Genomic DNA, 27,009 nt, shown 5'->3' with positions numbered 1-27,009 from the left:
TATATATATATATATATATATATATATATATATATATATATATATATATATCATACATAGTACATACAATACTACACTCGGGAGTGGACAATTATTGGTTCTTCATCGTATTTATTTTATTTAAATCATTATTTGTATTTATTTCTCCCCTCTTTTCATTATTGTTATCCTTATTCTCCCTCTTTTGTTTTCTCTTTTTCTTGGAGTGACCACCATGTGATGTTTGTTGTTCTTTCTGTGTGTTGTACACTGTACCTGAATATCATGTGTACCAAGACATACAACTGAAAAATTGACAAAGAATGTGACTGTTTGAAAATATATGCTGTTGTTATGTTGTTGAAAACTAAAATAAAAAGTAAGTTAAAAAAATAAATAAAAAAGCGCTTTGAGTGGTCGGAAGACTAGAAAAGCGCACTTCCCAAAGTCCCAATGTTGTGATAACATGGGGATTCTGGGATAAAATCGACAGTATTTCACGATGCGATTGGCAAGTGTTGATCAGGTCGTCCCTTGCAGCCATAATACACAAGCAGCGGCCTCTGATGTGGTTGATCACAGTTTTTCCAAGTTCTTTTTGAATTTTCTCATAAATATATCACTTTAATCTGGGAAATTCATAGTGTTTTATGGAAGGATGGGGGTGGGTACTTATTTATAATTGTTTTAGTATTAGCTAATAGCTGAAACTCCCAATAAAGTCAAAGCACGCAGATGGAATTTTGTTCTAAAGAGACAGACAGACTTCTGCAGTGTCACATCAGCTTCAGCTGAATGTTGGGATGAGTTTCTCTCCATTTCTTACAGCGGACTGGACTCCACAGCACCCCCGACAAGTACAATATGGCTTAATGTTTTTAGTTTAACAGAGTTTTCCTACTACTGACAATGTGCAAAGAATGACACTCTCAGTTGATTCACGAGGAGAAAATTCAGTGTTGAAAGTATTTGTTTGTGTTTTTTTACGTGGGAGCACCTGGTCACACTTCTCGACGTGTCCCTCTTTGATGCACTCGGCTGGTGTTTAATCTCACTGTTCAGAGCGCTGGTCTTTACACACCAAATAAATGGTTTGCAGTGTCATCTTTTCCCAACACAGAAAAGAGGGGCGTCCGGACAATAGTCGTTTACCTGTTGACAAACAATAAGAGAAGAAAAACTAAAAAACAAATATCAGCATTTAAAAAAGGGGGCTGATCATGATTTCCCAACGTTCTCAGACACAACCACAAAAGTGTGACAGATCCTCCAACAAACAAACAAAAATCATAGAGCAGCATGCTGTTGAAAGTGTGCGCACACACACCCACACCCTCAGACATATATATACACACACACGCACACGCACAATTTGGCAAAAATACTCCTCGGTAGTTTTTTCTTCATCCCTGTCCGCTCCTCCTCAATGGCAGTTTTCACTCGCATCTTCTTTTTTTCTTCTTTTGCATTCCCAGTTCAAAAATAAGACAAATGTAGAATAGGAGGTATGCAAAATGGCTGCCGTCAAGACGGCAGCTGTGGCATTTAGTGAAAGCGAAGGATTGATATCAGCTCGTTCCACTCGTCCTCCCGACCCTCCTCACGGCTCCGCAGTCCGTCGCTGACAAAGTAAGGCAGGAAGTATTTCATTGAATTGTGTCTACTTTCTCTCTCAGACGCTGAGAGCAGACGGCGGCCCTCTCCTCGGATCTGATCCGACACTAGAGGGCAGTGGAGACTGACGGACAGTTAGCCGGACGACTCCGACTCGCTCCTATGTAACACACTGGCGTCTCACAAACACAAATAAATATCCACACTTTTTGTTTGAAAAGGCTCCTCCTCCTAGTCCTTCAACACACCCCCTACTTCTCATCGCTCCCTCACACATCCTTTTGTTCCTTCTTCTCTCGTAGGGTTTTTAAAGCACCGGTTACCAGGCCAGGAGTAAAACAGCAGAGCAAGGCAGCGTTACCTCCTTCCTTCCCTCCCCTCGCTGCCTAGGCCATGTAGATGAAGGTGTTGATGTCCGCCTCTTCCCTCTTTATGTACTTGTGTTCGATGAGCCACTCGATCTGCTCCTTGATCATCTTCTTCTGAGGCAGGAACATGTTCTTCAGGATCTCCACTAGCTCCGTCTGCAGCTGAGCGTTGCTGATCCTCTTCCTCATCTTCATGATTTGAATGATGGCCTCCTGATGAAAAAACAAAAACAAAGTAAGCATAATGTTAGACCTTTCAAGCTCTACAAAGTGCACTGAGGTCTATGAACACAAGCTCATCCCTCCCGTCCTGGCACCATTGTACTGGCTCCATTGTATTGGCTCGCAAATCAAACTCACTGCGGCGGCTAGCTCAGAGCTACAGTTAACTACGGTTGTAACTGGCAATTGAGCAGCAGAACCACCGATTACTACTTTTTATACAGCGTAAGGGGAGGGGTTATGTTAAGGATGGCTCCAGTGTGTCATCGAGCCATGATTTCAGGTAGCCTAAAAATCCTAAATACAAAAAAAGGTGAAAAACAGTCCACTGATGAACTTTGAATTAAATTACTTTAAAACAATTCCCTCTCCCGCTGCGGCCATCGATCACCTCGCTGTGGTGAGACGTTTTTCCTTTTTCCGTTTTTTACCGGCTTTAGCAGGTCCCTTTAAACCTGCTGCTAACGCCGATTAAGATTATAGACTTTCCTTTATGAATTTCCTGAAAGCAGGACTTCAATGTAGACATATGGGGTAGGACGTGTAGCCTTATATGGAATTATTGGGGTGTTATTTATGCTTATATACAATTCCTGAGAACATGTGCTCATTTTCACACATCGGTCTTTTGAGTGTTGGCTGCACTTAAAAAGTAAGAGAAAGTTAAGATAAGAATATGAAATTGTGCATGAGTGTTTTGATGCATATTTTTAAGTGGGTTTTCGCACCTGAGTTCTGAGTATTCTGAGCTGAACGATTCCTTCGTTCTCCTCTTCCCTCATTCGCTCAGTGGTCAGCTGCAGGCGACCAATCAGATTGATTTTTCCTCGCTTCTGGACTTTGGAGTTTTTGCTAAGGGAAAAAAAAAGCACACAAAGACACAGACAATATATATATATATATATATATATATATATATATATATATATATATATATATATATATATATATATATATATATATATATATATATATATATATATATATATATATATATACACACACACACATACATACATACATACATACATACATTGTTATGGTGAGGTGGCAGTTAACAACATGCATAGTTGTGGTGCAGACCGGAAGTCGCTGGTTAATTTATTTGGTCATAAGAATAGACATATTTAGTGCATGAATATCATTTTATATTTAATTATATTACTTTATAAAGGAGTAGAATTTGGAAATAATGAATTTTTTTGGAGAAACAAAAATACATCTCTGAGATGAATTCAATCATGATCAATGGGGACTTCCACACTCCCTTCATAACTGTTTTTAGGGGGGAAAGTAATTTTCTCAGTTCAAAAAGCATAACATACATGAGAGAGAACTCCTGGTTTACGTAGAAGAGCGTGCTGTCTGTGAAGTCTTTGGGCGAGCCGACTGGGGGGTCATAGGACAACACCTGCTTCTTCAGCTTGGGGAAGGCCACGAGAGACTGCACAGAGAAGAGAGAAGTAGAAACATCATCATACGTCCGTCATACATGCCACCAATGTGCTTGTGTGTTTCCTTCCGACAGATGCCATCAACCAAGTATACAGTCACCTTTCCTTACTGTGCTCTAGAAACCACAAACCAAGTAAACATCTACATCCTGCATACTTGTACTGTAAGTGGTGGATTTCAATGAAACATTTAAAAAAGTTTCCTCGCTCTGACCCAGAGTGTGCGCCGTAGCTCTGCGTCGGGCAGCTCCGTGGCCAGTTTGAGGTTCTCAAAGCTGATTCTCTCCCTGGGTCTCTGGTTCCAGGCGAACAATACCGCCAGCTGGAACGTCGTCACCTCCAGGTCATAGTGCCCCGCCTCATTTTTAAAGGTGATCTGAACAGAGGGGAGGGAGAACCAAAGGAGAAGGTGGACAAGGTGAGAAGAGCAGAGTGTGGGGAAACTGGTGGTTTTCATCAATAGTAAGGGTGTCACAATTCTCCATAGTCATGATTCGATTCTCGATTCACGAACTGTTCTCCAGTGAGAGCACTTTGTTTTAAAAGGTACCCTGTGGAGTTATGAACACCAGTAGAGCTATGGGGCAATATTTTCAACAATGTTTCTTGTATTGTATGTATCTCATGCTGCATGCATGTGCAGACAAAAGGTTTCCTGCAGTAACATGCAGATACATGCATTATTGGACCAACAAATGCAAGGAAGAAGAAGACATGGACGTAAGGAAAGGAGGTTGTAGTTTTCATTGTTACTAACAAAGTCCGCCATGGCATGTACTAACGTTACTAAATACTTTAGTGTTGGAAGAATATGAGGCATATAAAGAGAAGGCAGAAGAGAAGGGAAGTTGCACTGACAGAAGAAACATCTTTTATCAGTAATTTCCAGATGTAAGGACTGGAGTGGAAAAAAAAGAAGTATTTTAACTTCATTAGATTCTGATTTATGCCCCCTAATGACGGCAGGAGCCCAGCATTATCTACTGTTACAGCTCACTCACGATGCCGTTGGACATGAGGTGATGCCAGTGGAGTTTGCGTCCGCTGTGATTCCTCTTGTAGAAGTCTTCCACCTCGGGGATCAGGTCCTCCAGCTCCGTGGGCAGCGAGACGAAAACCTTCTCGCTGCTCCGCGACCACGCTCCGGCGTTCAGGATCTTAATGTTCACACTGTCCGCTATAGGGAAAAAAGAATCAGAAAGAATTATATTGGTCTTGATTAGGAACACAAACTTAAAAAAAATAAGATCGAATTAAGTCCACATAACTCCTCCAGTTCACTTAAACCAACCGTGCAAATTGTGAATGTGTATAAAAAAAAAGTCTAAAATGTAAACGTTTCAAAATGCATCCAAATTCTGATTGAACAGCATCAGTTTTAGTATAACTGTGTTTAGGTTCTACGTCAAAGGTTATATATGTACTGCATGAAAGAAAAAGCAATGAAAGGGACACATTATAATAAAGTGATAATATTACACTGATTTGCACTCTTGCTTTATATTGTAACTGACCGCAGTGCTTTGAAGCTTTGACCGTTGCCATGACTCCCAAAATCCCAAATAGCACATGCAATGAGGAATAGTGAGTCCATATCTTTAATTTTGCATCAACGTTGTTTACCAGTTATTCTCAGATGGATAGCGCTGTTTGTTGTGACTCTACTTCTCTCTTGATTTATTCCCTCAGTAAACATTGTAAACATGAGTTTATGTCTCAATCTCTAGTTTCAAGTCTTCTTCAATACAGCATGATGTTCATTTAGTAAATTATGGTCCATTTAGAGTCAAACAGACCATACAGCAGGGTATGCTTTAAGGCTGGGCTTACTGTGATTGACAGGTCACTGCCGCGACCAGAGCCGTATACAAAGTCTCTACGTCACCCCTCCTCATTCCAAATTTGTTTCATCGGTTGCAAAAAACAACATGGGGTGGTCGTAATTCAAGATGGCGACGAAAAAATGATCGAACTCAATGCTTCAAAACAGCCGTCAACAAACCCGTGTGTGACGTCATGATGACGACGTCCACTTCTTATATACAATCTATGGTTGATAGACAGACTCAACAAAGACAGGTATATCACTGTAGGCCTATATGTTGGCCCGAGGCTACAGTATATTTATTTATTCTTTTGTTCATAGACATGCATATTAGCAAATTATTTGTAATGGGTTATTGCTGTAATTCACTTTATGTGATCACTGCACATTTCATAGCCATTTTTGTCCGATTAATTTGTCCTCGTCTCATATTAGACAAGTTTGAGGAAGATTTAAAAAGCTCCGAGCGTTAAGACGTAAAGACACAACGTTATTCTACGACACAACCTCCGAGAGAAAAGCTGTAAACTGTGTAAGCTTGCATATGCGTATATTATGAGTTTGAGAGATTGATACAGTTGACTAAAGTGTGTGTGTGTGTGTGTGTGTGTGTGTGTGTGTGTGTGTGTGTGTGTGTGTGTGTGTGTGTGTGTGTGTGTGTCTGTGTGTGTGTGTGTTACCTGGCAGTGCCAGCCTGTTGTGTTTGTGCATCTCTTTGAACACCTGATTGAGGTCCTCTGAGACCTTGATGTCCTGAAACATCCTGGCCAGTTTATTCACATAATCTGCAGGCATCCCCACTTCCTATAAACACACGCGACAGAGGACAACAAAGGAAAGGACAACTGTATTCATGGTGCAGCTGTTTCTCTTTTAAAACTATCAGTTCTAAATTCATGGTCAGATTTCTGGTCTTATTTACATATTCATTGACCAGATATTTCCACATCATAATATTGCTAATGTTATGATGTTGTTTTTGGTGTTGTTCTGTGAGCAACAACTGATTTTGGCAAAGCACAGCTAGGTGAACAGCTCTGTTTATGATGTGTTGGTGGTGGGCTGCTGTCTCCGGCTCGTCATTTACCAGCTCACTGTGGCTGTTTCCTCCCTGTAGGATTTTAAACTTTTCCACTGACCAAAATAGCACCAAAAATACTTTCATATTCTGTTGTGCAGACATTTTTATTAACATATTGTACCACCAAGGTTCTGCTCACTTGCCAAACAAATACATCTCTGCAATAAAACCGCCCTCTGGCCGTCACCAGTGAAGACGATTTTATGTGAGGCAGCAGTTGCAGGAATTGTTTGGTTTGCATTAATGGTAATAGCTCCAGTAAAAAGTAATAAGGCTGAAAGGGCAACTCATATTACAAGTAAATTCAAAACCATACATACCATACCATCATATCAGTTCCAGGTTACTGAAATTATGAGAACCTAACACAGAACGACTTCATATTCACCAGCCCAGACACCCAGAGCCAAGTTTTTAGTGACACATTTCTTGCAAATGCATGACTTTATAATCTCTGATATTGGTTTAAGATTTTTCTCAGAGAATATCCATATTTCTTCCTCAGAATATTATCCCCTCTCCTCCGGCTATGTCATTATTTTTTTTTATAATACACAGTAAATAAACTGTTGTACTACTGCTTTGTTGGAAAAAGGGGTTTGTAAAACTGTTATGTTCACTTATTCCACAGAGATAAGCAGGATTTTAGTACAGAGTCTCTGGTATAGCATTAGAGTTTCTGACAATTTAAAGAAAGATATAACTCACTCTCAGCCACTCCACCATGTTCTCTTCAATCTCGCTGTCGGCCGAAATGTCCAGAATCAGACGCCTGGTCAGGTGAGCTTTGTGGTAACGCATGAACACGTCTTTATTCTGGACGTACTTCAACACCAAGAGCTGCAAGGAGAGAAGATAAAATAGTGTGAGAATAGAGGGAAAATGGAGGGCCTCAGGAAGGATTGAGGTGGATCAGCTAAAAGAGTTAGCGCTGAGTAATGAGGACCAACAGGACAGAGACTCACCACTTCTTTGAGTTTGAGCTCAATTTCCTCCGAGGTGAGCTTCTTGCTCAAAGCAGTTTTCCTCAGCAGCATGTCACAGTAGTTTGCCAGCAGCTCAGGACACTTTGACTCCGGCTGAGTCTTCATACCCACACTGTGTGGATGGACACACAAACACAAAGACGGACACACACACACACACACACACACACACACACACACGCACACACGCACACGCACACACACACACACAGTGACCAGACATTCCTACAAAGACGGTTTTGGACAATGATGCTGGGTCATTACACAGTTTTCACTCACCCTTTCTGTTTCAAAGGCAGCTCCAGTTTGAAGATTGTGGCGTCATTGACAACAGCCTTGTACGCCTGCAGGGGTAGGAAAACAGAAAACGGGTACAAGTGAGGACAAAACATTTAGGGCTGCAACTTACCATTATAGCTTACATCCATCATTCAGTTGGTTATGCTTTGGACTAATCAGTTTAGGGCTGCAAAAATGAATCGATAAAATCGATTAACAAAAGAGTTGGCAACGAATTGCCAGGCAAGAAAGAGCGGAGCAGAGCAACTAGCCTGCCAGCGTGACTGAGATTGGAGTGAGACACGGAGAAAAGCTGAGGCTGTGATCTTAGCAATAGAACATCTTTGATGTGAAGTGTCGAGTCTTGGCAAATCAGCGTCTTCATTTCCCTCAGACTTGTTTTTAATGGAAGCTAGTCAGCTTGCTATCACGTTAGCTAACGTGTTTGGGTTGTGTATTGTCGTTAAAGTTACGCTATGTTCCGTTACAGTTCATTCTTGCTTGGAAAAAAATCGTAACGTGATGAAACATACCGTAACCCCCCGGTCTGGTTCAGTTCACGCAGTCACTCGTTAAACAGGCACATCGGCGCATCTGGCAGGTTTTAATTTTTTTACTCAAAGTAGAATGAATCAAATCACATAGTTGGGCTTAACCAACAACGTGATGTCATGGTCATAAGAGGTCCAGATATTGATAAGATGATGTGAATGAAATAGTTTAAGGAAGAGGATGCTCTATATGCAGCGCCGCTTGATGCAGGGCTGAGATGAAGTGGAGCTGAAAGTGGAGGTCAAAACCGACATGAGCATTACAGCTTCCCACTGTCCCAGTGTTTCATACATATTGATAAAGCAGGGTATGCTAAATGCAGCCTCAGCTCCAAGGAGATCAATGACAGTAAAAAGGGCTCACATTGGGCAGATGTAAAGCATACGTGTGTATGTTTTTTGTGTTAGTCCATTTTTATTTTTTTAAGCAACCTGTTTGTGCACTTTTTGAAGATGTTTTGCACTGTGAATTTGCACTGTCACTTCTGTTTTTGAATAAAGGGTTGTAAATTAATGCTTTTTTATCCGATTCATTGATTAATCGAAAAAATTATTAACCGATTAATTGATTATTAAAATAATCGTTAGTTGCAGCCCTAAATCAGTTATTCATTTAGTCTATAAGAGGTCAGAAAATACTGAAAATAATTTCTTATTCTAAATGCACAATTTCTTCTATTCACACAAATAAACTTATAGGTCCCTGTGAAATGAAATAACGTCCCGGCAATGGCCTCCGTAACTCAAGACTCAAAAGTCTCAACTCAGTAACACAGCAAATGCTGTCTGATGTGATATAACTGCAAAAACCTATCGGGACGTAAATACGGAAGACTACTTTGTCGTGCGGTCGCTTCGTGGCAACGTAAGGAAATCACTGTCCAATCAGAGCCGAGTCAGGGGATTCAGTGCCTCAGACTTAACACACAAGCTTCGGGAGAGGCTGCTTCTTTACTCCATATGGAGTCCATAGGTGTGAAATGGGGATTAAGCTGTTATGCTGCAGGCTTAGTTCTTTATGAATACACACATTTTGGAAACAAATGTTGTGAGCTGGAATGACTTCAAATGCCTTGAGCACAGAGCAGATATAACCATATTGCTTAAAACAGACCTTATCTCGTGCTGTGAGGAAGCGAGGGTCGTCCTGGAAGGCATCCTTTACCAGCTTACTGAAGCGGTTAAACAAAGTCAGCAACTGCTCCACGTACTTCTCAGAGTCCTGGTCAAACGCAAACAAGCATATTTGAAACTTCTACACATGCTGCCCTCCAATATTAACTTGTAGTCTTTAGGTCATCTGGTTCATTCCTCATTGTGACTTCTGGATTTGTTAAACAAAACTGTGCTGCCCCCAATAACGACAATTTCCTGCTCTGAACAAATCTACTGTACAACATGCGTTTCTGTTCTGGGATTTAAGTGATTGTGTTAGTTATAAGATGGCTCCACTAGTTTGATGAAATGTATAATCCAAAACTTCTATGAGTGATTGTTGTGATAATTAATCACATCTCAACCTTTGATGATTCAAGACATTTCTTTTAGAACTTTTTATCCAATTTTGTATTTATTTTTAAATCAAACACCAACAAAACCTCTTTATAAATAAAGGAAACATTTGGGTTTAATCATACGCATGTCTGTATGTATACCGTCACTTTACCTTTATATTATTGTATCTACTGTTTTACTACCTGTGTTGAATGGGTCAAGGTTACCAACTAGATGGAAACAGATGATCGGCTATGGCGAAGAATTTTCTGTTTTCCTTCCTTCCTTCCTTCCTTCCTTCCTTCTACCACATATATTTGTTTGTTACGTTATATATTTCATCGCTATATTTAATTTTCTACACTATTTTATGTCTTGAAACGGATGAGCCGACTAATTGTTGAAGCGAGCGTTTGTTCACGTACAGATGTAATGGTCTCTGCAGCAGCCACCATGTCTGCTAGTCCAGCATTGACGATATGTTCCTCCAGGTTTTTCAGCATGGGCTCCATCCCGCTGGGAACCTTGTCCATCAGTGAAAACATCAGCTGCAGCTCTGTTCAGGGGAGAGATCAGTGTTACACACAGGACATGAACGACACCATGGATGTAAAATAAGAACTGGATACAGCACCCCCACTCAGCCTTGCTTCCAATTTTTCCAAGTTAAATTATTATTATCTCTATTATGAATCTTTTATCCAAAGATGGCTTATATTTGTACAAACCTTTCCCCGAGCTGAAAAAAAGCTATTATAAAAGTTTTCGGGCCGAGTGGGAACTTGCAGGCAGGGCCAGCAGAAGAAACACTACTGTGGGCCGAATACCCTGGAAGTAAACCTGGAAACTAGAAACATCTTTGGTATATGTGCCAGGCATATTCTCATTGGACTTAATAGATGCTATCTTGAGGTTTTGTTATCCAGTCGTGGCAGGCATTATAGGCTGTGAGTGATCACCTATGACTGTTGGCAAATTGTACAGCTCTACTGGCCTCGCTGGCAGGAAGCCAACCAACACTGGGAGAAGCTTTCTATTTTTAGTCCATCTGGTTGCTGCAATAATGGGCGTTGATGCCACTACGTCCAGCACGTGCGCACACACGATTGTTCTCAGTTCAAAAGTAAAAAATGTATTGAAAAAAGATTAACTTAAACATTCCCCCCTCCAATTTTTTTTACAAACTATTTTGTCTCAATTTCCATTTCTTGGCATTTAGGCTTTCAATAGAAAAATTACAACATCAAAAACAGCTGTACTTACTGTCCGTCTCGTTTCGTTTGATCATCCCAGGACATTCGACGAGGATGGTTTCTTTGAACGAGGTCACCAGAGCATTCACACAACACTCCATGAGCTGGGAGAACACACAGAATGCAGGGACTCAGGATAAGGGAAACGTTGACATACATAAACAGGCATCAGATACATTTTATAAGACTCCTAAAGGATGGAAACCTCTTTCAAAACAGGTTTGGTGCTGTTAATTAAAGTGAAGAGACAGATTTACATCTGACATCCAACAGATCTGACGTGCGAGTCAAAAGTGCAGTACGAGTGAGACTCTATTGTGCTGTTCTACACCCATGACAAAAGATTTCCTGAAAATACAGAAAAATTATTCAGGATGAAAAAAAAAAACAAAAGAACAAAAATGGAAACAAACATGAAAGTACTGATGCTTCAGATCCTGTCGAAGACACTTACTGCTTGAACAGAGTTACATTCACGACGTGTCTCTAGATATCTTAGCGCTCTCTTCTCCTCTTCTCGCAGCTTTGCGTCTGCCTGCAGAGAAACCAAACACGAAACACAGATACTAAGAATCCAGTGAATACATACAATCAAGACTCTCTCATACACACATCCAAGATAACACCTTTTCTCCTAACATCCGTCCACAAAATGTAGCTTCAATCGATAGTTTGGATTGTTGGAATAAGGGCGGTATAAGATACTTAGATGAAGAGCAAAGCAACGTATTTTGAACAGCTGAAATAAATGTATATCAGTTTAAGTGTAAGCGGACAGTCAGTCAGCCTTTCCGACGGGGAACTGAAGTGTCTTATTGTGTGACTTTGGTGTTTTAAAAAGGGTGAGTTTGAATTCACCAATGTCACACAATAACACATCTAAACTAACCGATCAAGGCAGCAACTTCTGTGTACTAAGAGGTAAAATGCATGTATTTGTCAATGGAGTCTTGTAGCTTTGAAGAGTATATAGCTTGCTATGATGGGAGAAACAGTTGGATGGCGTTCTGCTCTGCCAAAGAATTTGCAATTTTTGCACATTTTTTCATTAATAATTCACCTTGGCTATCGATCCTTGATTTGTGACTTTAATCAAGTTGGACATTTGACCAACCAACTACACAGATGACTCCATCTGTCTGTTAAAACAACAACTTACTTAAAACCGCTGGCTTGGTGGCAGAGGTGTCATTATATCTTAAATGAATTTGTAGGCACATTAACAGCGACCCCATCACCCCTTCAAAGCATTTGTCAGTGGCATTCTCTTCCACATTTTGAAGAGACCCCATTCTTCATCCTAACACTCGTACTAATCAGTAGCATTGTAGCGTACATATTTCATGTAGTTCTGGACGCCGTTCTGTTGCAGATAGGACGGTGCCTGTGTTCTGTAAAACCTCTCTGTGGAGTCCAGGTAGGCTTTCTCAAAGTTATCCCTGTAGATCTGCAGCTTGTCCTCCGGGTTAGAGCACAGGTTGACTGGTGGGAGAGAAGCACAGAGATTGGGACAACCCAAAATTACTGTTAATGCAGCATTCAGTGCGTTCTCAGTCTTTTTGTGACATCCCCATCCAGAATATTTACAGTGGACCCGTTTCTGTCCGTCCTACCGTACGACTCTCGTACTCCTATCACGAGCTGGGAGTCAAAAGCCTCCCCCTGCCTCTCGGCGTGCACAAGCTTCATGGCGCTGTCCTGCAGGCGATTCTTAATGTTGGAAAAGATGGATTCGTTCCACGTGTCCAACATGAGCTGCAAAAAAAAACAAGGGCAGTAATAAATGTGCACCGAAAACATTAAATAATAAGTACCTCCAATTCCTGCCATCCAAGAATAGTCACGGCCAATTTATTCATGAAGTGCTTTTAAAGAAAACTCCTTTGTCTGCCTGCTGAATCATCCCCTCCCTCAACAACAACTTCCTCATTTGTGGCCTCTGCTGCTCTGCGCATTTAGCTATTTCCATCTCCTCTCATTCTTCCCCCTTTCTTCTTCCTGCTTGTTGTTGCTCACCTTGCGCACGATGCTGTCCTCCATGTTTGTTTTCTTGTTGCTGCCTTGTTTGCCCATGAGCGTGATCTCCAACTGACAGAAGGGTTTGGGCAGGATGTCGCACTGGGTGAAGAACTTCCTCCACTCTACAATGTAGGCCTTTAGCAGCGCTGTGTCGTCCTGGTGGCTCAGCACCCGCTGCCATGGCGACAGATGCAAGGAAAAGTTAAAGATGATGCAGGTCGGCCAATAAATACTTATGATGCGTTGACGCCTGTAATTATTGCTCTGAATCTTAAAATATAGAAAAAGTACTTCCACAGGGAACACGCTGATATATTTTTACATCACTGTGATTATTTGTCATTAATAGAGCGCTGCCTAATATACCTTATAATATCTACTTCCTGTTTGCTCACATGCTCTTTGTAAAGCAGCATGCTCGATATTCATTTATTCAATAGATGGCATGAATGAATAAAACAAATATAGAGAGGGAGCTGTGGTCAGATTACTACTGTGGTTGTATGATGTTTTTTTTTACCCTTTTCTCCTGGTTGCAGCGTAAGGTAAAAGTGACCAGGGTGCTAATGCAGGCATATAAGTAACATGTTGAATTGCCGTGAGATAAACATAAAGGGTTGCATATCTTAAATTAGTTTACTGATGCTAAAAAGAAGCAACCAACCCACACACACACACTCATAAACACACTACGTACAGCCTGCGCTTGTTTAATGAAGTCTAGGATGTCCTCTTTGAGGGCTTGGTGGATTTTGGCTGGTCCTTTGTCATCCCATAGACACACAGCATGGACATCTCTGGGGGACAGACAAGAGAAAAAATCAAAGTTGGTTCAGTCAAACTATGCACTTCAAACTCTGGGGCACTTTCCTGAACTTTTACTCACAAGCAAAAGTGGGATAATACTTGCAGAAATATCCCTTGAAATGTGACCTGTCTTTCCATAGCAATTGGGAGAGTTGATGAGAAAATGACACTCTCTGTGTTCCTGTCCCTCTTTTCCTCTCCTCATCCCATTTCTCAGGCCAAAAGCAGCAATCACCAACGAGGGCTGATAATTCAATATGATAATGTATACAATGTAATAATATTGTGATGAAATCCTATATCTAGTTATTATGATATTAAATAACCCTAGCCTTATTACCAACGTCGTCTTCTTGAACACTTTTACCCTCCACATTACCACATTATCCACATTGTCAGATAAGTCGAGTCAATTATATTCATATAGCCCCAAATACTAATTTTTTGGGGCATTACAATCTGTACAGCATACAACAACCTCTGTACTTACTAATTACGAATATGTTTACAGTTTTAAGTGATTATACACTAAAAAAAAAATGTTTTAATGAATACTATACATTTTACTCCTGCTCACAGCCCCCCGCCCCCCAAAAAAAAATGCTACACACTGTTCCTTTAAGTTATGGAAACAAGACTCTTTTTCACACTAGTTTATGAGCAGGACACAATCCAACAACAGGCTTACCTACAAATGTAGGACATTGTGTGGGGATTATGTAAAGCACAACACCTGTTGGTAAAAACTAAGCCTATGTATTGCATGTGTGTGCTGCCGAAATGCACTGAAATAGTACACTGTGATTTGTGAGTGGTCTGTTGTTCAGAGTAAGGCAACTGTTTTCAGAATCAGAGGCGGCAGCAGCAGCAGCTGTACTGATCCTGCAGTGGAACACGGTCTTAAACAAGACAAGCAGCAGGAAGGGACCGAGCTGAAAGCATCTCTTACGAGAACAAGTCGAACCACTGTTGCTTGGTGACGGCTTCCTGTCTGAGCAGCTTGAGAACGATGGGCCGCATCGAATCCCACTTGTCCTCAAACTGCAGGGACCCCTTGTTCTGGAGGAGAGAAATGGGATGGGTGGAGTGTGAGAAGGAAAAGAAAGGAGCCGTGAGAAAAGAGGCACTGGAGGAGAGAAGCAAGTCAGAGAAGACAGCTGCAGAATTACAGAGATACACAAAGACACTTATAAAGACTGAAGACATAACAAGGGCTGGGATCAAGGCCAACTAGATTTTCAATTGTTACTGCGATAGAATAGGTTTTCATTATTTAACATCAACGTAGCAAGTTTTTTATGCTTTTTATATCACTCGTATTATTAAGTTGTACCGGTTTAAAGTAAGTATCTGGCCACCTTGTAAACTCGCTTAAGTGGAAGCCATGCATTGAACGACTTGCTGGGTTACACACAAAGTAAAGAAGAATAACATGTTAATCCATTTCATTATCCAAACCGCTTATTTTATTTGTGGGCACTGGAGCCGATGCCAGCTGACATTGGGCGAAGGAAGGGTACACCTGGACAGGTTGCCAGTTTATTGCAGGGCTCATATAGAGACAGACAACCATTTACACTCACATTCACACCTACAGACAATTAGTCTCCAAATAACCTAAACTGCATATCTTTGGATTGTGGGAGGAAGCCGGAGAACACAGAGGGAACTCACACTGCCACCCGGAGAACGTGGAATAACATGTTATGTTATAGTAAAATTACATTAAAATAGTATTTCATTTACTACACATCTACCCGTTACAATGCTGAATTTAAGGCATTTCATACTTATTTTCACTGAAGTCTCCAGATGACAGAGGCCATGTTTTAATGCCTGCTTTATTGCAAATCACACTTTAAACATATTTGCTTGCAGGTTTGCAACTAACAGTTACTTTCTCTGTTGACCAATGAGTCTAAAATGTTTGAAGGAATCGCCTTGGGATGAGAGAGAAAGTGAAGGCACACCAGTGTTGGAGAGGTGCTGACCACGGGGAAAGTGCAAAGGAAAATAGTCACACTCATAGCCATAATGCACTTTTAAAAAAATAATACAATTTACTAACATTTCAACATGACAGCCTTCTTCAGCGTAATAACCTGATGGTAAATTATTAAATATGGTTTTTGCATTGTGACTAAAAGTCTGCGACTATTTTCCTTTACACTTAAATAATCATGTATATTATCAAATGTCTGAAAATAGTAGGGAAAAAAAAATCACAAGTTATTGTAGATACTTGTCCAACAAAACAGTTGAGAATTTAGAATTACATCAGAGAAAAGCAGCAAAACTATCCAGCTACTTTAGCAGGACCCTGTGGTCTCTGTCCACCTCCAATAGTGTCCTGTCCTTTCATAATTATGTAGTAATGAGTTCAGTACTTCAATGTTGCAGCTGCTAAAAAGGATCTAATTTTAATTATTTGATAAACTGTTGGGTACCTTGCGAATTTCACCACAGGGTTCCATAGTCTCATTTTAACCTATAATAATACTTTCAACTATTGTTAATCTGAATAAAAGTAGATTAGGTTAGCAAATAAATGTAGTGGAGTAAAAAGTACACTACTTCCCCCTGAGGTGTAACGCTAGCCGAGAGTCCAGCAGGATGGACAGGAACGTTCAGTTGAAAGCAAAGTAGCAGGAAAAGAACATACTCAAGTACAGGACAAGGAGCTCAACACTGCTACTGGAAATAGTGACTGATCCCCGGGACCTTGTGGCTCTCTTTTCACAGGGTCCCTGAAGCTGTTAACACGAGCCGTGCAGGTTAAGTGTGAGCCGGGAGAAGGCCTGTCTGAGCTAGTGACGCTAACGTACCTCCCCTGCTAGCATACCAAGCTAGTGGCCAGTAACTAACGGTTAACAGAAAGCGTTCATTATCAATTAGGACAAGACCTGAACGTCTACTTCAGAGGAAACACTGCCAATAACTGGTGGAGGTGATGCTCGACTGGGCCTCGTGAGCACAGACGGTGTATTGTGACATCTCGAGAAGAGCTCGGTTAGCGAGCTAGCCAAAATAAAAGAGCTAAAGCAGGTCAGCGACAACGAGCCCAAAAGACCCGGTTCAGAGAAGAGACGTCTCGTGTTGACGTGCGAGTCCCCGTCAGGTCTCCGTGCCCTGCGCGGTCGGGGTGAGGGCTCGAGACGGTTCTTGTTGAGCTGTGGCTCGTCGTCGGCCGAATTGCCGGGTAACGGCCCCGGTTCGTCTTTAGAGACAGACGAAGACGTACCGAGGTCCGGTTGAGGACGCGTTGTATTTGAGGGTTGAGTCGTTGGGGAACAAACTCTGACACAACACCGGACTTCAACAACGACAGCGACGACAACTGTGACTTCAGGCGCACCTACTTGTGCACTTATTTCATACATTTACACTATTAGTACAAACACATATATGCCAAAATAGTGAATATATGCACTAATAGTGTAAACGTATGAACACAAAGAGTTCAAATCTGCACACAAATGGTGGAAATACAATATATTCAAGTGCTTCTCACCTTTAACAAATTCGACGACGCCATGTTTCTTCAACTTATCGCCTCGCGGAATCTCGCGAGACAGGTACTCCAGCTGGCTCAGGATGAGGTCATGGGAGTTCTGCACACTGACATTAACAGTGGTGGAAAAGGTACTCACATCGTTTATTTATTAATTATAAGTAAAAGTTCTGCATTCAAACTTGTATTCAAAGGAAAAATAGCAAAAGTGTCAGTATCAAAACATACTTAAATATACTTAAGTACTAAAAGTAAAAGTACTCCTAATGCAGAATGTCCCATTTTTAGAATAATTACTGGATTATAAGTAGTGATGGATCAATGTGTACATGCATCACTTCAGCGTTGCAGCTGGTAAAGCTAGGGCTTATTTTAATTACTTTATGCACTTTATTCAGCGCAACGTATGTTAATAATATATTGTAATTCATAATGTAGTTGATTTATAATTTGTATTAATAATCTAAATATGCAAAGTAACTAAAGTTATCAAACAAATGTTGACCGGCAAAATGTAGTGGAGTAGAAGTAAAGTTGCATAAAATGTAAATATTATAATGAAAACTGAAGCATCCATGTAGTATTTGGTAGCCACTCTTGAGGGTGATAAGTATGTTTGTGTGGGAGGGGATGTTACATGTAAACCTGTAAGGACAACCATATTGTATGGAATTTGGGAAAGGATTTTTAACAATTTATCGCTAGCTTTATATTTTTAAGTATACAGCTGGAGTAAAAAAGTACAATATTTCCCTCTGAATTGTTACAGAGGAGCATGACATGGAAATACCCAAGAAAAGTACCAGTATATTGTACTTAGGTACATCACTTGAGTTAATGTTAATCAGTTTCCAACTATGACAATTACAAAAAAACAGACAATGAGGAAGCACGTTCCCTCCAACACGGGTTGTAATCTCATTAGCAGATAACGGATGACAGTGAAAACAAGAAGATGCAAAGTGATGACTTCTTTAATCTTTCATCATCAGTGCTTATCTTTAAGTGCTGCTGGCTGTCTTCAATGCATTACACGCGGAGATAAGTGACAGAGTGATCTTTGCCCTCTGAGTCAGTCAATCATTCAGGGAAAAGTCAAGGAGTTGAAAGCTTGTTGTCACCGTGAAAAAAAGTCAGAAAGGATTTCACCATCACCGGAGTGGCAGCATGGCTACCAAGCAGTCCAAGGATGATGATGCACCCATGGACGTGAGTGACGAGAGTCGAAGCACTGTCCTCATGGTGAGGGTCAGGGAATTCAAGAAAGTTTTCACCTGGTGAGTGGACATAGGAGATGAGAGGAAGAGAACGCATGTTACCCTTTGAACAGAGCCGGGCAATCTGTTTCCCCCTGTTGTTCGTCAAAATGTCAAACTTTTCCTTTAAGACTACAGTCACCGCCAGTGGTGGAAGAAGTACTCAGATTATTTACTTTAGTAAAAGTACTATACTACGCTGAAAATACTCCACTACAAGTAAAAGCCCTCAAAATCTATTATTATCAGCAAAATAAAGTAAAAGTACTGCAGTTAAATGTTTCTTGTCAGTTTTTTACTATTATTATGTTTCTGGATAATATCACTGCGGCATTAATGTACATTTTACTGCTGAAGATGTTTTTAACTCCTTTATATCCTGTTGGTTATTTTAATCTATATCAACGCATCATATAAAATCATCACATGTTTGTAGCGTCTCTGTCCTGTGAGCACCACGTATCTCTAAAAGAGATTAAAACAGCTGTTTTCAGCTTTGTGACGATGCTTTTTCCAGCTGATCCAAGCAGCTTTTTAAATAGTTTATTTAGATTAAAAAGTAGGAGGATTTTCAACACACAAAGGAACACTTCTCAATTTAGCACAAACACTCAACATCAGCACATAGAGATCAGCAGATACAGGGTTTCACTGGACAGAAAGGGGATGAAAAACTATAATCGGAAAAGTAACTAAAACGTATACCATTTACCTCTGAGAGAGGGATTAGAAGTATAAGGTTGCATAAAATGGAAATACTCAAGTAAATTACTTTGAATTTGGTACCACTGGTCACCGCTGTTACGTTCTCAAGAATGTTTCAAGTTGAACATTGAAAAATAAAAGTGCCTGGTGGTTGTAAATGTGCCACCCTGCTCTTTCTCTCCCAGGCAGCTGGCCAAGACGTTGGCCATGGGTCAGGGTCTAGCTGTGCTCATCTGTGGGACGGCCATCACCTCCCAGTACCTGGCCACAAGCTTCCATGTGAACACACCCATGCTGCAGAGCTTCTTTAACTACGCCCTGCTGTGTGTCACCTACACCCCCATGCTGCTCTGCAGAACAGGTAACCCCACACACACCTGAGTAATACCACACCTGAGTAAAGTAATACCTGAGTATTACTTTATTAAACGATGAGTAATATTACTAAATGTTTCTGGTTGTCATGTGCTGTCTATAAATGAATAGCAACTGTGTGGTGGAATGTAGCAAAGTACACATTTGAGGTACTTGAGTCTATTTCCTGCCACTTAATTATTCTACTCCTACAATTCAGCAGTCGTGGAAGAAGCACTCAGATGCTTTATTTAGGTATAAATACATATAAGATTGAATTGTAGTTCATCAATTTGGCGCCATATTAGGACACTTTGTATACTACTGGGTATATTATTAGTATAATAATGCATCGTATTATACATATTTGTATGTAAACAGTAACTATAAGATTGAAATAAATGTAGTGAAGTAAAAAGTAATATTATACAATATTTCCTTCTGTAGTAGAGTAGAAGTAGAAAATAGCATTACATTGAAATACTAAGTAAAGTACAGTTATGACAAAATTAGTACTTGAGTAAATGCATTAAGCTACATTCCACCACTGCAATTCAGAGGTAAATGTTGTACTTTTTACTTCACTTCATTGATTTTACTTTCACTAGTTACTTTACAAATTAAGTTTTACATACAAAACATGTGATCAGTTATAAAATATGATGTTATAAATGAAACTATCCAACAGTTTAGTGTTTGAAGTACTTAAAAATGAGCTCCACCTGGTCAAACTACTATAGCATGTTCTGTACAGTAAAATACTACTAACACAGCAATACACCTGCAGCAATAATAGTCACATTTATGAATTTAGCATATATTTCAAAGTTACGTACATTCTATTGACACAATGCAGCAGTGATTCAGTGTCAAACTCTTCTCCGGCTATTGAAACAAATAGATGTCAATACTGAAGTTCAGGGTTGTTCCCCTTTAAAACATAGGGGATGACACTATTTTACAGATACTGAAGAGGCGATGGTGGAAGTATCTTCTGGTGGGCCTGGTGGACGTGGAGGCCAACTACGCCGTGGTTAAAGCGTACCAATACACCACCATCACCAGTGTTCAGGTGAGTGCAGCTTGTGTGGTGTTGATGGTCGGAGGTTTGTCGTGAAAAAAAGATCAGGTTTTGTTTTTTTAAACTTCAGTTTTATTTCTCCCTTTAAAAAAGTTGCTCTTATGTCCTAATGTCCACATCAATAAAATTCCATAAAATATTTTATAATATTATTTTGGACTTTCACTAAATGTAATCTTTCAACCAACTTCATGTCTGACTAACAAATATAAGAACATTAAGATAAGATAAAATAATCCTTTATTAGTCCCGCAGTGGGGAAATTACAGGATTACAGCAGCATTGCTCACAAGTGAATAAAAGAATAATACAATAGAAACAAGTAATATAAATAAATATAAATAAGCAGTAGAACAGTAGAGAAGGATATTAATATACAGACTGAATAGAAAAAAAAGTATATATAAAAAAGTACTTAAATGTATTGCACGTAATATTGCACCAGGTGAATGATAAAGTGACCAAGTTCAGTTCAAAGTGTTCAATTGTCAAAGTTGTCTACTGGGAGCTCAGCTGGTTGTGCAGCCTGACCGCAGCGGGAAGAAAGGACTTTCGGTACCTCTCCCTCAGACACCGGGGATGAATCAGCCAGTGACTGAAGGAGTTGTGCAGCGCTACCAGAGTGTCCTGCATGGGGTGGGAGGCGTGGCTCATCATGGACGAGAGCTTCGTCATCATCCTCCTGTCCCCCACCACCTCCACGGTATCCAGAGGACGCCCCAGCACGCTGCTGGCCTTCTTTACCAGCTTGTTCAGTCTCCTCCTGTCAGCTGCATTGATGCTGCCGCTCCAGAAGACCACTCCATAAAAGATGGCTGATGCCACCACAGAGTCAAAGAAGGTCTTCAGGAGTGCTGCCTGAACCCCAAAATACCTCTGTCTCCTCAGCAAGAAAGAGTCTGCTCTGTCCCTTTTTATAAAGTGCATGTACGTGGTCAGACCAGTCCAGTTTGTTGTTCAAGTGAACACCCAGGTACTCATTAGATTTGACGATCTCAATGTCCAGTCCCTGGATGCTCACCGGTACTGGAGGAGAGCGTTTACCCCAGCGGAAGTCCACCACCAGCTCCTTGGTTTTACTGGAGTTTATCTAGAGGCAGTTTCGCTGGCACCATCCTAAAAAGTCCTGGTTCAGTTATGTACAGTCTGGGATATGCTAATGATAAGCAACATTGTATCAAACACTGCAGTTCTTATAAGACAGAAGTTCTTATCGTGGAAACCTAGAAAACAGTGAATCTAGTGAAAATAGGCAAAAGTACAATTTTAAAGCCAGGTCTGTAGATTAAGAGCCTGATGATAGAGTGGATAATTGTATCATATTGGATCATACATTGGACTTATAATAGCAGCTGAGAATGAACTTCCAATATTTGAAAAGAGAACATCATTTTATTGTCCACCTCTTCTTGTTTTTCTTTTTCACCGACTTCTATGCCACCAGAATCACACAATCTGTGGCTCTTTGGCTCCACCTGCTGACGTGTAAATCAGCCAAGGACACTGATTGTGCACAAACTTTTATCAATCCATTTTAAGTGCCACTTGAGATTCCCTTTTTTACCACTTTTTTGACGGATAACGGATTTACGGTTTTTAATGTTGATATCAAGTCATTTAATGTATTTATCGATGTTTGTGTTTATCTTCAAATGGCTTTCTGTCTCCAGCTGCTGGACTGCTTTGTGATCCCGGTCCTGATGATCCTGTCCTGGTGGGTTCTGAAGACACGATACAGTCTGGTCCACTACATAGCCGTCTGCATCTGTCTCCTCGGGGTGGGGGCCATGGTGGGGGCCGACCTGCTGGCTGGACGAGACCATGGATCCAGTAAGAACTTCCCTCATGTGCCAACCCTTCCGTGATCAGGGCCTGCACTTATCAAACTGTGAAATTTGGGATTTAAAAGTAAAAATTGTTGACTTGGACTTCTTCCTCCTCACAGACTTTAAGGGGCACATCAAAGTCCGTTTACGGGTGTGAAGTCTGATAAATGTCCTCGAGTGATGTCTCTTAAGTCAGTGGCGGTTGGGTCTGAAGAAGCCACTACTAGCCACTACTAAAATAACCCACCTGAATCTATGGCCAAAACGCAAGTGATTGAGTTGCATTGTGGGTAACGTAGGCATCAGGTTTTGACATGACAGGACAGTAGAGAGGAAAACAAGACAATATCTCTGGTTCTCTCTATTGCAGCCATTTAGGAGCAGTGTGTAGGATTTAGGGGGCAGAAATAGAAGACACAGTTCATAACTATATTTTTTATTTGTGTATTCTCACCTGAAACTAAGAGTTGCTGTGTTTTTGTTAGCTTAGAATGATCTCTACATGTCTACATAAAGAGCAGTTCCTCTTCATGGAGGGGTGAGGTAAGGGGTATTCAGTTGGTTGCAATCTGCAACCTCACCACGAGATGCCGCTAAATCCTACACACTGTTCCTTTGGAAGAAAAAATACCTCACCTTATTTTGGTAATTACAAAATCCCAGACAAACAAACCAGCATAAAGCAAATCTGTGTAATTTAGACAATGTTGGACCACATACATGTTACGTGTCCCCTCTCATCTCCTCAGCCTCAAACATCCTGCTCGGGGACGGTTTGGTGCTGCTCAGTGCCTCGCTGTACGCGGTGTCTAATGTGTGTCAGGAATACACCGTGAAGAACCTCAGCAGGGTGGAGTTCCTGGGCATGGTCGGCCTGTTCGGTACCATCATCAGCACCGTACAGATGTAAGTGTGTGCTGATGTGATCGGGACCTAGAGCTCATGATTTGACATTAAGGTTAACCTGCCGTTTTCCTTTACCCAGGGTGATCCTGGAACGTAAAGAAGTGGCTAACATCCAGTGGAGCTGGCAAGTCGGTGAGTATATGCAAAGAAGCACTGTCGAGACAAAACAAAAGATACAGCAAATTACGTGAGAGTGCATATATTTTACCTCCCCTGGTTCAATTTATTGATTTTACGATGCAAAAGTATATTTTAGTATGGATGGATATTGCTTGGATAAAGATATAAAATGCCTAAAGTCTTCTTTGTAGTCTCTAGCTTTTCTCCTGGCTAAACTGAAAGGTGATCAGCGATTTCCCACATCCTAAAAAACAAAGTTGAGCATATAGGGGCAATAACTTGAATAATCTTTGAACTCCTATTGACCTCTGTTGATAACCTACTGAGGCTGACTAAGGAGTCACAGAGAGACTCACAGAAACACAGCTCTGATACTGTTGATCCAGTAAAAGAAAAATACTTATTCGTCTCATCCCAGTGCAGAATAAAGAGTATATAAACACCACAGCATTGTGCTAACGAAGGCTAAAATGTTCCAGATCTCTCCACTCAACTGGTTAAAATGGCGAATAATCATATTTCCTTCATGTCAGAGTGCTCCTTTTACCATTTGAGTTGTTACTTTGAACTAAGAGTTGTGCATCTCTCCTCTCAGGGCTCCTGTTTTCTGCCTATGCGCTGTGCATGTACACTCTGTACAGCTGTATGCCCATAGTGGTGAAGCTGAGCAGCGCCACCGCCGTGAACCTCTCCCTGCTCACCGCCGACCTCTTCAGCCTCTTCTGCGGTATCTTCCTCTTCCAGTACAATGTGAGCAGACACACACACACACACACACACACACACACACACACACACACACACACACACACACACACAAACACGAATACTCGCTCAAACACCAAATGTAGATCAATCCGCCGCTGAAAGTAGTCACCAACAAATGCACTTATTCCTCTTGTTTGAGTAACGGATGCTAGAAAACTAGCACTCTCTGGATGTTATAGTGATACAGCAGCAATAATGAATACAAATATTTGTTAAAGTGTAATCTCAATGTCATGTGTTTTCGCACAGCCGCATGCATATGCACAGTTTAGGAAATCATGAGTGCAAAGTCCTTTAAACTGCTTCAAAACGGATGGAATATTTTGTCCGCGTCACTTCTTCAATAATTCACCCTGTTTTTTTCCTCTGCTTCCCTGACACGAGCTGCTCACTGCACCAGCCAGTGAAACATTATTAAATGAATTTACATTACATATATATATACGTATATATATATATATATATATATATATATATATATATATATATATATATATATATATATATACGTATATATATATATATATACGTATATATATATATATATATATATATATATATATATACGTATATATATATATATATATGAAATGCTTTATAAACCATTTTTTAATAAACCATAACAGATACATATACATATATATTTACTTTATTTTTATTTTTTTATTTAACCTTTATTTAACCAGGAAGTCCCATTGAGATTAAAAATCTCTTTTTCGAGGGAGACCTGGCCAAGACAGGCAGCAGCATAAAAAACACAGTTATAGACAGAAAACACAGAACAAGACAAGTTAAAAGAAACTAAAAGCTAAGAGCTAAGAAACAGTGACGTAGAGTTAATTTAAGAAACATTTACATTTTTGGGAACATGCCTCTATTTCTTTCATTCGAGATTTAAAAGCAGTCAGTGATATTAGTTCCCTGAGCTTTAAAACATTCTGCAACATATTCCATGATGAGGGGGCAGAGTACACAAAAGCCCTTTTTCCCATATCCGTTCTGGCATTTGGAACAGTGAGCATAAAAAAGTCCAGAGATCGCAAAGAATATTGTCCGACACTTCTCTGGTTGATGCAAACACACAGGTAGCTTGGGAGCAGACCAAGGACTGCCTTATAAATAATGGTGTACCAATGAGAGACCCTACGGGTGGCCAAAGCAGGCCATCCTACCCGAGAGTTACACATATACATATATCTTAACACATATATCTTAACACAAAATGCATCATACTTCACTGAAAAGTAAATGATCAGGGTATATGTGCTAGTTTCCCATTTGTGTAAGTTGCATACTGGACCGTGATTGGCTCCAAACTGGTGGCGATGTCATAAACCCTGCAGGTGCTTGCATGTGTTGAAGTGGACACAAAACTTTAAAAAATGCTTTGCGATATATTGAAAATAAACCCACCATAATAGAGATTGAGTGTATTAATTCAGCATCACCTTTCTTCATACACTTTCAGTTCTCTGGGCTCTACCTGGTCTCGCTGGTGGTCATCCTGATCGGCTTCATTGCCTTCAACGCAGTGCCAACACCCATGGACCGCGCAGACCCCGCCCCCTCCTCCTCCTCCTCCTCCTCCTCCATCTGTGAGGAAGGTTACGACCCAATGGCTGTTCCGAATGACCTCACCAAGAGGGAGGTGGCCGTGAGGATCACCGCTGAGGAAGAGGAGCAGCAGCAGGGGTGTGGAGAGACGAAGAAAGGGTTGGAGGAAGAGCAGAGAAGGAGAGGGAAGAAGAAGAGAGCATCAGGACCATCACAGAGCCTCGGAAGAGGGAGCAGTGACGAGGATGTTGTTGCTGGTGGACACAGCACTAAAATGTGAACTACAGCATGAAAAACTGTCAATGTGTCATATATTTTTATAAACACATTTATTTATTTATTGAGACTTGAATCTATACATACAGAAATGTATCAGACTTAAACAGGATATAAAATGGCACCAGATGATGTTCTGGAAAGTTGACTTGATGTTTGGGCTCTTCTTTTTGCCAGGTGTTTCAACTGCAACAAAACTGTGATGCAGAATAATTTCTTGTCCCGACAATGAAAAAGAACAAAACAACCCAAGCCCTAACCCAAGCCCTGACTTTAAACCAAATCTATACCCTAAAAGTGATAATTTTTTATTGGGGACGTGCATATGTGTTTCCCAAAAGGAAGGCGAGTCCCCACAATGTGACTGCATAAACAGAACTATGTCCTCACAAGCCTGGGAAGAACCGGCCGACACACTTGCATACACTCAAAAACATATTATGTCACTAAGCAAAATCAGGTGTTACAACTAATTGAGAATTGATTATGAAAATAGGGATTTGTTTATAATATTAATCGAATTATAACAGGATACAGGATGAAAAAATCTGTCTGCTTTGTCTCTTTGTGGTGTTTTTGTCTGTGGTTGCCCCATTTAAAGTACTAAGTAAGTAGTAGTCTCTTTGCAGTTTCTTTGTGTCTCTTTGTAGAAATGTTCTGTTTCTTTGTGGTTGTTTTGCCCCTTTTGTTTGCATCTCTCTTTTTTTTAAACTTGTTTTG

General features: G+C 40.6%; 2 protein-coding genes across 2 annotated transcripts; one reads left to right on the top strand and one right to left on the bottom strand.

The window, feature by feature from the left end:
* Positions 1–1,628: 1,628 nt before the first annotated feature.
* On the bottom strand, positions 1,629–17,467 carry LOC306742318 (cullin-5-like; the record flags this gene model as incomplete). The annotated part of the gene is made up of 19 exons (XM_079224674.1): positions 1,629–2,174; positions 2,912–3,035; positions 3,509–3,627; positions 3,852–4,013; positions 4,639–4,814; positions 6,143–6,266; positions 7,252–7,383; positions 7,509–7,641; positions 7,809–7,873; positions 9,474–9,581; positions 10,279–10,409; positions 11,117–11,210; positions 11,561–11,641; positions 12,443–12,588; positions 12,720–12,861; positions 13,123–13,299; positions 13,823–13,922; positions 14,882–14,991; positions 17,444–17,467. 19 exons carry the CDS (start codon positions 17,465–17,467, stop codon positions 1,980–1,982), a joined length of 2,343 nt encoding a protein of 780 aa, XP_079080800.1. The 3' UTR covers positions 1,629–1,979.
* A 1,143-nt stretch (positions 17,468–18,610) lies between these two features.
* On the top strand, positions 18,611–26,293 carry LOC306742181 (solute carrier family 35 member F2-like; the record flags this gene model as incomplete). The annotated part of the gene is made up of 8 exons (XM_079224520.1): positions 18,611–18,720; positions 19,590–19,765; positions 20,703–20,830; positions 22,510–22,669; positions 23,415–23,571; positions 23,651–23,703; positions 24,287–24,441; positions 25,928–26,293. 8 exons carry the CDS (start codon positions 18,611–18,613, stop codon positions 26,291–26,293), a joined length of 1,305 nt encoding a protein of 434 aa, XP_079080646.1.
* Between the last annotated feature and the right edge of the window lie 716 nt (positions 26,294–27,009).

This window comes from Taurulus bubalis (genome assembly GCF_910589615.1).
Source record: "Taurulus bubalis genome assembly, chromosome: 10".
Taxonomy (NCBI): Eukaryota; Metazoa; Chordata; class Actinopteri; order Perciformes; family Cottidae; genus Taurulus; species Taurulus bubalis.
Note: the sequence above shows the minus strand (reverse complement) of the source record. Positions and strands in the feature narration are given on the sequence as shown.